The sequence below is a fragment of the Canis lupus genome, chromosome 26 (assembly GCF_048164855.1).
Source record: "Canis lupus baileyi chromosome 26, mCanLup2.hap1, whole genome shotgun sequence".
In the NCBI taxonomy this organism is placed as follows: Eukaryota; Metazoa; Chordata; class Mammalia; order Carnivora; family Canidae; genus Canis; species Canis lupus.
In genome coordinates this window covers 32,231,912-32,245,769 of record NC_132863.1, presented here as the reverse complement: position 1 = coordinate 32,245,769, position 13,858 = coordinate 32,231,912, and the positions used below count along the sequence as shown (strand labels likewise).

At 47.1% G+C, this 13,858-nt stretch overlaps 1 protein-coding gene across 13 annotated transcripts in view; it reads left to right on the top strand.

Moving 5' to 3' along the window:
• PTPRT (protein tyrosine phosphatase receptor type T) overlaps window positions 1-13,858 on the top strand; it is a 1,036,563-nt gene that overhangs the window by 833,361 nt on the left and 189,344 nt on the right. For 5 of the 13 annotated variants that reach the window (XM_072801060.1, XM_072801059.1, XM_072801057.1 and 2 more), the window contains exon 14: window positions 3,246-3,302. The exons of the other annotated variants lie outside the window; for them this stretch is intronic. In XM_072801060.1, the coding sequence (XP_072657161.1) occupies window positions 3,246-3,302 (57 nt within the window). The remainder of the gene's footprint in view (window positions 1-3,245; window positions 3,303-13,858) is intronic. 13 annotated transcript variants of the gene reach the window in all.

Here is a 13,858-nt window from a genome sequence, read left to right as displayed (position 1 = left end):
TTACTTACCTTCTGCTACTCCACTCACTAGGAAAAGCTCTTCCCATCCCAACACCTGTCCAGCTATACCTCTGTTTCTACCACTCAGAGCTGAGCACTCCTGCTTAGCAGAGTTGTACCCCTATGTGGTAGGATGGGGAGGCTCCTCTGGGCTTGTCAACCAGGGTTCCACTGTTTTTCATTTATTCCTTAAAAGAACTTCATGAAATTCTTATTATTATTTCCATTTTATAGGTGGAGAAATTGAAACTCAGAAATGTAATTTTCTGAGTGACACAGCTGGTAGGCAAATACTAATCCAGAATTTCATTACTTCATTTAGTTCTCAATAAACATATATTGAGTATGACTTACTATTGATTGTGGCCTCTTGTTCCAGAGAGGGTGAGAACTTTGACTTTGGATTTGGACAGGTTTTGATTCTGGGCTGAAAAAGGCACTTAACTGCTCTATGTCTTGGTTTCCCCATCTGTAAACCAGTGACAGTAATGCCGCTTCACAGGTCCAATGTAAGAATTTAATGGGCCAGTGCATATAATGTACTTAGTGCAATGCTGAGCTTATAAAGCACTCAACAAATAGCTAGTGGGTTGAACAACAAACAGATAAAGTGTATCAGTACAGCATGATTTAAGTGCTGTGATGAAGTTAAATTCAGGATGCTGTGGGAGCAGAGGAGGGAAACATAAATCAATTTAGGGTGGGCCTTCTCAGGTACATGGTTACTGAGACAAGTTTTGAAAGAGTGACAGTTATCATATTGAACAAGGCCAGATAATAAGTCAGGGCGGTCTTCTGAGTTGAGGAAGTAGCATGAGCAGATCATTGGAGGCAAGAAAACATGCCACTGAACGTGAATGGGTCAAAGCTAAAGGTTAGATGCCAATGTGACCAGAGGCCAGGAGTGGTTAGAGGTGGTTAGAGGTGATTAGTGGTTAGTGGTTAGAGGTGCTTGAAGTAGCAAGCAAGGCCAGGACATGAAAGACTCTGTATCACCCGGTGGCATGTATATGAACATGATCCTGAGACCATGGGAGCCCTTGGATGTGCCCAAGAAACTCCCTCAGAGATGGGGTTCTGGGGCACAGACGAGGCAAGACCATGGGAGGAAGAAAGCCACTGAAATATGTCAGGTGGGAACACTGGAGCTACATCTTTTCTCAAGCCTTCTGTTTGTCTTTCTACCATGCAAGCCATGTCCTGCCTACCTCAAAAGGTGGGAAAAAGTTAATTAAAGTAGCCACTTAAAATAGGGGTTGGCCAACTTTTATGTAAAAGGCCAGTAGTAAGTATCTTCAGTTTTACAAGGCCATGTGGTCTCTGTCACACCTACTCAGCTTTGTTATGATAGCACAGAAAACAGACATAGGTAATAAATATATAATGAGTGTGACCATGTTCCAATTAAACTATGGACACCAGAATATGAATTTTATATAATTTTCATGTGTTGTAAAATATTACTCTTCTTTTGGATTTTTTTCCCCCAACCAATGAATCACTACATTCTACCCCTGAAACTAATAATACTCTATATATAAACTAAATAGAGTTTAAGTTAAAAAATTTTTTAAAGAATAAGAAAATAAAAATTAAAAAAAATAAAATAGCATCCCATTTAAACCCACTCCAGGAAATAGTGGGAAGCCAGATTTGACCCATGAGCTCAGTTTCCTGACCTCTGACTTAGCATGTGCTTTGAAAATGGTGAAGCTTCCCACACTGTTAAGGGAGGAATATTATGATGACAGTTGACTGGCAGTTATACTTTATAATGTTTCATAACCTTGCTCAAGCTTGCTTTTTGTGTGATTTTTTTTTTGAAATTATGTGTTTCCTGTTTATCACTTGGTCTGGAATGCCCTACCTCTCTCTCCATTTTGTGTAGGGGCTTTATACAGTTTTGTTGATGAATCACTAGAGGAACATGCAGGCTTTCACCAAGCATAAGACACCTTCCTACCTTTTATGTCATTTTCTTTACAGAAACAAGTGGTCGATTTCAAAGGGCAAGAGCATTAGTCATGCAAACTAGGATTTGAATACTGCCTCTGTTACTAGTTCTGTGACCTTGAGCAAGTTATATCAGTTCTCTGATTCATTTCTTCACTCATTCATTCATTTATCCAACAAATATTCACAGAGTACCTACTACATGCCAGGACCAATACAAGGTCACAGGAGCACTTAGTAAATGAAACGTGGTGACTGCCTTGAAGAAGCTTATAGAGTCCAGGAAGATGCAGCCACAGATAACATGGTAGGGTTATTGCTCTGAGAAGGGAAGACCTAGGGTGTTATGGGAAGACAGAGCAGGGCATCTGCCCTATACATGGTAAGGGGCTAAAGCCTCCAAGAAAGAAGTTCCAAACTAATTCCTGAAGGATGAGTAGTTGTCAGCCAGATAAAGGGATGGAAAGGATGTGTGTTCCATACAAGGTAACAAGTCTGATTAAAGCCTACAGACAAGGACCTAGGGGGCTATTGATAACAGAGAGGATCTCGTTGCCCTTAAGGCAGAGTGCGTGGTAGGACAGCAAGGATCCTGTCATTGAGGGTCTGCAAGCTGGAGGAGGAGCTCTGAGATTTACCTTACTGATGCCTTTCAGCTGAAGGGTGGAGGGTGGATTGAAATGGGGCAAGACCAGAGACAGGAAGACCAATGAGGGGGCTGGTATCTTTAACAAACCCAAGTGAAACACGAGAGTGGCTTGAACAAAGTGGAAATGAAACTGGAGAGAAAGGGAGAAGCTTCAAGAATTTTCCTGGAGTAGAATTACTAAGGTGTGCTGAGTGATTAGAAGTCAGAGGTCAGTAGAAAGGAAAGGTAAAGGATGACTCCCAGATTTCTAGTTTGAGCTGCTATGCAGATGGGGCCACCATTTACTAAGAAAGCAGAGACCGGGAGAGAAGACATGGAGTGGAAAGATGATGGGGGTTCGTTTGTAATTATACTGACCTTTCTGGGTTGCTCTAAGTCTTAGAAACGTTGTACATGAGGTACCTGGCAGATACCTGGCATGTCGTGGGTGCTTGATAAATGCTGACTCTTATTCTCGTTTCATTTTTAAAAATCTATTTCAGGCCTTGCTTTGTTAGATCACGATGTTCTTTTTGCTGTTTAGTGTGAGCTCTTCAGAGCCACAAGAACTGTAGTTTTGTTCACCGTGCCGCACGTTTTCATGTGTGTTTCTTTTTCTCCTTCTCTTCTGCATGCTGCCTGGGGACTGGCTTCCTTGTGGTCAGCACCAATGGGCAGCGCCCAGGTGACCCCGGGGACTCCACTCTGCCTCCTCACCACAGGTGACCACCAGAGCCCTGGGCGGGTGGGAAGGGATTGAGAGTGGCCCACGCTCAGGGCATCCTCCAGGCCAGGTGCACCAGAGAGGAACTGGCAGTCCTTCCATGCCACCCACCCATCCACCCATTTTTTCTTCCAGCCACCCACCCATTCACCTACCTCCCCATTCACCCATCCACCCATCTCTCCATCCCTTACTCCATCCATGCATCTATCCACTCATGTATTCTACAGATGCTTACTAAGTACCTACTATGTGCCAGGCACTGTTCTAGGCATTGGGGGATACAATGATGAGGAAAAAGGAGACATATTCCTCTACCTTTCTGGGAGGGGAAAGAGCCACACTGATTAATGTACAACTGAAACCATGAGTGGTGCTACAAAAGAGAGGTGTGTGTGGTTTTCAAAGTAAACAAACACACATACCTGGAGCTAAGAGCATGTGTCCCCTTAAAGTGACAATTGAGCTGTGGTCTGAGGTTGGGGAAGAAGTTGACCTACCATATCTGTGCTTAGGAAGTGAGTAGATCTGGCTATCATTCCAGGCCTCCCCTGTGACCTGGGAAAGCCCTTTAAATGTGGTGGTCCTCACCTTTCCTATGTGTTAAGCAGGAATCATAACAGTCACCTTTTGGGGGGGGGCACCATGTGCTATAGAATCTGCACATGCAGAGTCTTCTAGAGCTATATTTGAGATCATACAAGATAATGTGTGAAAGGGCTGGGAGTGCCCAGTCTAGAGTAGGTATTTGTTTGAAGTAGATACCAACCCTTTTTCCTCGAACACACTGTATTTTTATCCCATTTCCCATAAGCATCTGCCACTCAAAGATTGGGATGCAGAGCCCACCTGTGTCGGAGGCTGATGCCCATGGCAGGACCCTACAGACAGAAGAGATATCGCTGACCTAGGAATCCTACTCCAGGGGACCTTTCTTGTCAGTGGAAGTCCTTGGTAGTTGCTCAGACAGTGGTCTCCCCTCAGCTCGTCCCTAACTGGCCAGTTTGTCATGGCGGAGAAGAGGGTGCAGCTGGCAGAGATGATGGGAGTCTGGCCAGCCACAACCTCATGGCCCACTTTTGTCCACCCCCTCCCCAAACTCAGAAGTATCATTGCTATCGGATGCCTTAGGCTGGGCTCTCTAGACACAGCGCCTGACATAGGGATTCCTGTGCAAATTCCTCATTAAGGAGTATTCTCAGAAGAGAGAAAGTCAGGGAGACAGGATAGGGCAGGATGTCAGGGCCTGTGTCAGTCTGAGGCCACAGGGGCCTCTGGAGTGTGTGGGTTGCTCTTACCTTGAAGCCAAAGGGCCAGCAGTTGTGTCACTGTGTCAGCCGGCCACTGGCCGTGGGCTGCCATGGGCGGAGTGCACAGGCTCCTGGAGAGGTACCTCGCCTTTGCCTTATGGCGCTTCTGCCGGTAAGGAGGTATCTGTGAGCCTTTAGCAGCCAGCACCCACAGCAGCTGGACATTAGGTGCGCCGGCCTGGGAAAAGAGCCATGGGCAGAGTCTCAATGGCATTCACTACAGCCCAGTTTTCCCTACCACCAACCTGCTTAGCTCAGCAGGTCACTGCCAGCATCCCAGGAATGTCATTCTAGCCACTCCCTATCTATATGACCTTAGGTAAGTTGCATAGCCTTTTTTCCCCTGTGAATCTTTTTTTTTTTTTTTTTTAAGATTGTATTTCTTTTTTTCAGAGACACACAGAAAGAGAGGCAGAGACATAGGCAGAGGGAGAAGCAGGCTCCCTGCCGGGAGCCCGATGCAGGACTTGATCCCAGGACCCCAGGATCACACCCTGAGCTGAAGGCAGACACTCAACCACTGAGCCACCCAGGCGCCCTTTTCCCCTGCCTGCAAATCTAATTGTCACACCTCAGAGTCCTATTACAGATTACTATTGGGTGACCCTAGAGACTCCATGCCCAACAGCAGCACATAGTAGGCCTTCAGGAATTGTCAGCCCCCCACCCCCACCCCATCATAGGCCTACCAGCTTCAGCTTCGCCCCCAGGAGGCGGGGAGCTGCCTGTGGATGCATGGTGTCAGTGAGGGGAGAGGGCCTCTCACTGCTGTGCCCACACCCACCTTACTGAGACACCACGCATCTCTGGAGCGTGTGCAGGAGCTCCGTTTCCGCCGGGCCATTGTTCTCTGGGATCTATTCAAGTGGAGCAGTCTGATAATGTTTTCTTTAAACAGAGCCAATGCCACATCGGGCACATTTGTTCTTACCTCTTGCCTCTGAGGTGTCTGAATGTTCCTCCTCTGACGGGTTTATTTCTTCATGTTCCATTTGTTTCTCGGCCCCATTTGATGGGTGAGGTGCCTGCAAGTGTTTCTCTTTGAGCAGAATGTCCCTTTCAAAGAGTGTTTTTATTCATGCTCATCCCCTGATAGCAATGAGGGCTGGTGTAAATAATAACTGCCGGATCAGAGGGACGGGGATATTAGACGAGAAGCCCGGGCAGCCTCTTTTTTGGATCAGCCCCAGCTCAGAGAACCGTGGGACCGCATGGTGCAGCAGGGACAGGCTGACGTTCGGAGCTGAGGCTGTGTTCTCAGCTCTGCCACCTTCTGGCCTGGTGATCGTGGGCGAGTGATTTCCCTTCTCTGGGCTTCATTATCTTCTGGAGAAGTGGGGTTCCACTGGTGGCACCCCTGGCCATAGTTAATCATGAGAACCGAGTATGATAATAGCCTTAACCTCTTTGCTCAGCTCACTCCCAGCTGGCTCTGTAGGTCTCTGACTTCCTGGCTATGCTCTGGGGCAGGGTTTCTCAACCTCTGCACGAGGGACATTTGGGGATGGAAAATTCTGTTGTCAGGGGCCTTCATGTGCATGGTAGGATGTTTCGCAGCACCTCTGGCTTCTACCCACTAGATGCCAGTAGCACTTCACCCCTCAGTTTTGACAACCAACTATATCTCCACACAGTCCCCAATGTCCCCTGAGGGGCAGTAGCTCCCCCTGTTGAAATCCTCCAGAGTTGCACTGCTCAATAAAAATAGAACTCGGACCACGCATATAATTTCACATTTAGAGTCACATTTAAAAAGAAAAAGCAAAAACAGACAAATTTAATCTTAATAGATAATATTTAACCCAGTACATATAAAATATTATCATGTTAACATGCCGTCAGTATTTTAAAATTATGAATGAAAGATATTTTACTTTTTTTTTTTTTTTTTGCAGTAAGTCTTTGCAATCTGGTATACATTTTCCGCTTAGAGCACTTCTCAGTCCAGATGCTAGATTTTAAACAGTTAAAATTCAATATAACCTTAAAGAGATAAACATTATGTTTAATGAGTGAACATACTTTGTACTAGTTTTTCAGTTTAAATTCATTAAAACAAATCATAAAATAAATTTAAAAACTCAGTTCCTCAGTCATACAAGGCACATTTCAGGTCCTTGGTGACCACATGTGGCTTAGTAGCTGCCGTCTTGGACAGCACAGATTGAGAGGTAAAAACATGTCTTGATCATCTTGGGGCTTAGCTGGTGAACAGAAGTGTATGTGCATAGAGAAGCGGCTCAGTAAATGTTTGATTCCTTTGTTTGATTTTGACACACACACACAGGGACATTTGATAACGTCTGGAAATGTATTTGGTTATCATACGTGGGTATGAGGGTGGAGGCTGAGGATGCTTGCCTTGCAAAAATAAGGCAAAACCTTTTGCAGCCAGGGTCAGGCATTTTTGTGTAGTGGGCTAACTTGTGACTGCCGTGGACAAATGACGGGCTAACATTTTGCTCGAGGGACTTAGAACCTGTGGACCCACCACGTCAGAAAGTGCCCCTTCTCTGGCTCTGACAGTAACTCAGCCAGGCCTCCAGGGAGCAGGCTGGGACCCTGAGTCCAACTGGAGGTTGGAAAGGGTGCACTAATGGTTGGTCGGGCAGCCATGCCCTGAGCTGAACCACTGCTAGACCCAGATTCACTACCTTGGTGGTGCCCGGTGCCCGTAAGGAGAAGGGCTTTGGGACAAGCCCTCAGGTGGAACCCAAGCTCTATTGCTTAAGGTGGAGGGACTTGGGCAAATTATTCAGCCTTTCTGATCCCAGGTCCTCATCTCTGAGATAATGTGGCTCAGTCCCAGCTCTGCCACACTCACTGGTGTCCAGGGTCGTCGGAGGAAAGGGATGCATTCCTGGCACAGCTCCTGCTTGAGAAGGTGTCAGGTGCACCTACCCTCTGTCATTCTTTTCTTCCCTGTTCATGTTAAAACTCTCTGTTGTTATTTTCCTGGCGGTTTTTAAAATCAGAGCCTTGCCGCAGTAGCAGGATCTGGGCCATAAAACACTCTCTGAGACTGCTTTGCCTCTAAAGCAACTTGCCCCAGGGAAGCCTTATAAATTCTGGACCCAGGTAGAGTTGGAGTCTTTGGGGCATAGCTGTGTGGGCCCCGAGCAGATAGGGAAGCATGACAGCCTCCTGAGGGCTCAGCATGCCTGGAGGCCTCCACAGCCTCGGGCACCCTGGAGCCTCAGCGACCCTCCCCGGGAGGTGATGCCCCCTGGCAAGAGTTGACAGATGGTGTGTGAATAGGAGCTGGAAGCAGTAGGACCATATGTAGTGCTCTGGAAAAGGCTGAAATCCAAGCACCCACCATGATGGGACCATGCTGGGTGGAGAGAAGAGGAAGAAAGACCCAAAATGGGGAGACACAGCCTGCCAGGCTGGCTGGAGAGAAGTGGCAGTTCTGGGGGACAGTGGTGTCAGGGATATCTAGCAAGATGAGGAAAAGAACAGTAGAACAGCCACTATGTGTTACAGACTTCCTGCATCCCATGGCCAGTACAGAGGGCTTCATGTTATTAACACACTTCAACTTTCCAATGACTCTACTCCGTGGGGTGCTGTTAGCATTCTCGTTTACAGATGTGGAAACTGGGGCTCTGATTGTTGGAAATCACACAGCTCAGAGATGATAAGTTTCTCCGTACAGTCTGTACTCTGACCCACCATGCTCTATGCCCACGATCCACGCTAGTGAGCACCTATTATGTGCCAAGAACCAGGAAATACCATAGCAGGGGGGTTCAGCACAATGCCTCAAAAACCACATCCTGACTAGCAGTGGGACTTCGAGCCACTGAGAAGTTGCATAAATTGCCCCATTTCTTTATCAACAAAATAGGGATACTAATAGGCACTAGTTGTTAAGAGGAATAAGGGAGAAAATACACTTTAAATACTTGGGCTTGTGCCCAATAAGTATTTATTATCATCCTAAACCCATTTTACAGATGAGGAAATGGAGATCCAAACAGGAGGAAGCAGGCAAGCTTGCCAGTGGTGAAATTCAGGCAGGTGGCTGGACCAGAACTGTGGTTCTTGAGAACTGTGGGGGATGGGGTGAGAGGTAAGAACCCATCAGAGCCTCAGCCTAAAATGATAAGCAGAGTTCACAAACAGGGGCTCCCTAGGGAGTTAGGATATAGAGTGGGAGGCTGGACACAGTAGCATGGCAACCCCGGCTCTTGTGATGGCCCCAGGCAAGAGCAGGGCAGAGAGCTGAGGTGACACAATGCTGAGGTCCCTGAGCCTTCTTGGGCATCTTCCAGTCCCCCTTGACCAAGGCCTCAGTTGGTCTCAAAGCTCAGGCCAGGGCTGTGTCTGCAGATGAGGAGCAGGGACCACAACTGGAGGTCAGGGAGGTGGGTAAAATTTAGCCACAGCTCTTCCATGTGGCTGCTGGCCTGGCTGTAGGCTGACTCCCCAGAGCATGGAAGAAGTGTAGTATTCGATCAAATGCACCAGAATGCCATCTTCGTCAGCAGTCTTACAATAGATGCTCATAGCCTGATGGACACAAGGCTCTGGGCACATCATTTTGGCGCCAGCTTCTGTGACCGATCGCCGCGCTGAACCAGTAGCCTTAATGCAGAAGAGGAAGGCATTTTTCTGGCATGCCACTTCTCCTGTGGGGTGTTCCCCTATAGCAAGTGAATGCTCCTGCTGCCTGCAAAGCAAGCATCTAAGCAAGGAGCATATAAAAGGCCTTCACTCTCCCTTTTTCTCTCTCGGGGTATTCTCCTTAGACCAAGGAGAAACCAGCCTTCAGGCTTCTATGCAAACTGCCATTAAATTCAGATTCAGAATCCCAGGGCCATCCGTGCTCTCTCCCCATTGATGGTACCAGCCAGCCACCACATGGGACCGGTACTGCCTCTAGAATCTCTCCTGAATCTCTCCTTTCCTCGCTGCTGCTTCTCATGCCTAAGATCCATTAAGTGTTGCTCAGATTAGTGTCACAGCTTCCAGACTGGCCTCCTTGTCATTGCACTGGTGCCCTTCCACTGTATGCTCCCCTGACACCACTGAGAATTGGATTTCAATCTAGTATTTGAACCCTGTGTGGCCCCACCTCCCAAGCTTCTTAGGGACTGATTCTCTGGAGTTTCTTAATGGAGGCCCCATTAAAATCTGCTGGTGTGGCCCTGCATAGGCTCTCCTGGGCTCATCTGGTGCTTATAGGCAGAAAGCATGGGCACCCCAGGGGAGACCTCTCAGAACTCTGAGCGTGCCCCTGCGGGCAACAGCCATGACTGTAAATGCTTTGGACTTCACTTCTGCCCTCTATCATCTCTCCTAACACAGAGCTGCTTTTCTATCCATCCTTTGGGGAGGAGGGTAGATCAGCTTTTAGTACAAAACACAGTGATTCAGTGTTTCTGTTTCCAAAAGCCAAGGGGCAAAGGCTAGAAGAAAGAAAACATGTTCATGGTGGATTTGCCTGGAATCTCAACAATCGATGCTATTCCCACTGCTGGTTTTATTACCCTTGCTCAGTTTCATTGCACTAATCTGAATTCCGTGCTGCATGTTTACTGGCCGTTCCCTCTGATCCTGCTCGTGCTCCCACTAATCCTTCCTATAGATTTCTTGTTCCCTCCCGTGCCTCCTCTCCTTTCCAGGAGCACGTTCAAGAAGCACGTTCCAGAAGCAAGATCCAGACAAAGCTACCCAGGCTGGGCAGATCTTTGCCTCTCCTCCCCATTCTTACCCCTTTAGGTCAGGCAATGTGATCATCCCTTGAGATCAGCTTCACCAGAGTCGGTTGGAAAGAAATGAATTATGTTTCTGCGCAAGGGCCTTGGGGACACCTTGACCTGGTAACACTCTACTGGACTACTCAGACAAATAAAGCCAGGATATTTTGGCCTTCTGAAAGTGCCTATTTGCCTCAGTCCATGACCAAGCAGGAGTGTGACATCCTTTTCCCACATACTCTCTGATTGACCCTAACCTCTATTAGTGATTGCATTTTACTCCGTGAAATACAAAGACCTCCCTCCCATTCCCAGACTGCTTAGCTGAGCTTAGCCTGTGTTACGGGTTCATGTCTTCCTCCAAAATATATGTGGAGGTCATAACGCCCAGTTCTTGTGAATGCGATCTGATCCAGGAATAGGGTCTTTGCAGATGTCATTAGGTAAGATGAGTCATGAGGGCAGACTCTAATCTGGTGAGACTGATGTCCTTATAAGAAGGAAACATCAAGGCACCTGGATGGCGCAGTTGGTTAAGCATCTGACTCTTGGTTTCGGCTCAGGTGGTGATCTCAGGGTTGTGAGAATGAACCCCACATCGAGCTCTGCATTCAGCTCAGAGTCTGCTTAAGATTCTCTCCCCCTCTGCCTCTCTCCCCCACATTTGCTTGCACAGATGTACACACTCTCTCTCCCTCTCTCTAAATTAAATAAGTAAATCCTTTAAAAAAAAAAAAAAAGAAGGGAATATCACATGAAGACAGACACACAGAGAGAGTGCTGTGTGGTGACAGAGGCAGAGAGGAATGATGCATCTGCAGGCCAAGGATTGCTGAGGACTGCAGCAAACCTGCTGCAGGAAGAGGAGAGGAAGGATTGTACCCAGTCTCATAGCAAGCATGGACATCTTGATTTTGAACTTCTAGTCTCTAGAACTGTGAGAAAGTAAATTTCTGTTGCTTTGAGCCCCTCCGATGGTGGTAGTTTGTTACGACAGCCCTACAAAACTACTACACTTGGAAAACATGGGGATCCAGAGCACCAGACAGTGGCAGGAGTCCACCCTTAAGGCCATACTGTTACAGTAGACAGACCAAAGTGAGACCAAGGCCCAGAGCTGCCCTCCCAGAGAGTTTGTTGGGCCCACCCTTGGGGGTCTCCTTGTTGGCTGTATTCTGCATCTGGCTCACAGCCAGCCCCTGCTCAGTGGCTCTGATCCTCCACTTTTTGGCTCTGCCTCCTACTTTTGAACAGTCCTAACATCTGTTGCTGGTTACACCCTGGCCTTGGCCTCTGCCTCACCAGCCAGGCTGTGGTAACTTGTTCTTGGTGTCCTGACAATGTTTGACCTGTCTACCCTCCCAGTGGACCATTGTGCACACTGCTACAGTGACTTCTCCTGAGAACGCTTCCCTCATTCCACAGCTGCCACAGGACTGGTCACTGGTCTGATCTCCACAGGAAGAATAGTCTATTCGGGGTGACTGCACACACTCTCCCATTGGCTGCCTGAAAAGTCTAATGGGACTTTCTACTTGGCCATAGGGCCTAGGAAAGAGTGTGTGTTCCCCTCTCTTACATCTGCTCTGCAGACTAAACCTTTAATCCCTATCACAGGCTGTAGATGCTCCTCTCTGCTGCAGCTAAGCAGCTTTGAGACCCCTGGGCTCAGGCTCAGTGCACAGATTTCTACAAGCAGGGAGCCAGTCCTGTTGGCAGTGAGCTGACTCAGCCTCTTCATCCTCCTTGGCAGGGCAGGCCTTGTCTAGACCCTAGGGAGCCAGTGGGGGAGAGTGTACAGTCACCCCGAATAGACTGTATTCTTCTTTTCTAGAGAAGAGGCCACTGGTTGGCCTCAGGGATGCCCTTGACATGTTCTATACCACTGATGCACGTGAAAACCAGGTTTATAGTTTAGTTTTCCCTAAGCAGTCATGCGTGCCCCTCCCTGTCCACACCTGTGTTAGCTTTGATTTTTAGCTTGCACACTTCTCTCTCCTACCAGGTAGTGAGCTCCCAGACAGCAGGATTGTCTCTTAATTACCTTGCATGCCTAGCAACTTGCTGTCCTCACTATCAATGTTATAATCTTAGTACCATTCATTGGGCAATGTCCAGGACTTTTTCTCTGTGGCCTAGAGTTGACTTGGTGCTAATGGGATCAAGGTAATGGGTCTGGTCCATTTGGATGTCACTTAACTTTGTCCAGTTCCATTCCATGGGCTAAATATTATTGCTGGCCATAGTCTAATCACAACTCTAGGCATAGATTGACTCCTCACCATGAGTGGGTGCAGACTGATCAGCTGAACACTCCTAAACCCCACAGGCCAGCTCCTGATCCCTCCTTTAGATTTGACCCCTACCTCAGCCATATCCTGCTCTTTAACCTTCACTGTGGTGTGACTCCTAAACCAGTCTACAAAGTATACCCAACCCTAGCCATAGCTCCTGGCCCCAGTCTAGTCACAGGTTAGGGCCCTGGCACTCACACTATGGGCTTCTGGGCCTAAGAGTAGTTGAAACTGTAGAGGTATGAGGGTTTTCACAGAACAGCAGTGGTGAAGCCCTTGAAAGGGCATGCCTTATAAAGTATGTGTCAGTAATGACAATGTCTGGCATCATTCAGACATGACTACCCTTAAAGAAGTCTACAATGCTAAATTCTGAATGCATTAAAAAAGAAAACAATTTCTAATAAAGGAGTTTTCCTGTGCCCAGGAGAGATTCACCACAGGGACTTACATAGCTTTCCTACTGTGTGTAACATGACTGAAGTAGAATTTGACCTACACAGAGCATTTGCTGTGTAAAGCAGAGTCCACCTGGAAACAGATTCAGGAGATGCATAGGACCAAGCAGCATCAGCACTTGAGGAACAATTTATTTGAGTGGCCGGAGTGCTTTCAAACAATCAATTAAAGCTATTCCCGTCTCACGGGGTGCTAACCTCCATTTAAGGCTGAAAAAGAGGGCAACCCCTGTCAGCAATATTTAGCAGTTTTAGTTGTATAGGCTGTGATGAAGTCAATTCCAACCTCTTAGGACCAGCTGGGTGATATTGAGGGAGGCTAGGATATTAGAAATCTGTATCTTCTTTACACTTAGCTCAGTACTTATTAAATGGTTTTCCCCAGCAAGGGTAGAGCTATCTTTGAAAAACCTGTGTCTCTGTAGTGTTTTCCAGCTCCTTGACATTGACTCTGAGTTAAATCTTGGCTAAAAGCAATTACTGTCATATGATGAATTGAGGCAATTTATTTATTACTTGAGAAACATCCTAGGTGATGTCACTTAGAAGAATGATGGAATAATCCTTCTCAAGCACTCCATTATCAACCAGACCTAGTGAGGGAGGCACTGTTCTCAGGTGTGGGGGAGGTAGTCAGAAATTAAAAAAAAAAAAAATAGTAATCATGAGACCAGAGAAAGAGTATTAGGAATAAAGTAGACAACAGTTACTTAAACTTGAGCAAGGCTTGTCTCCCTGTGTAATTATATGGGACTCTGTGGTGGCTAAATATCAAGAAAGGAATTAT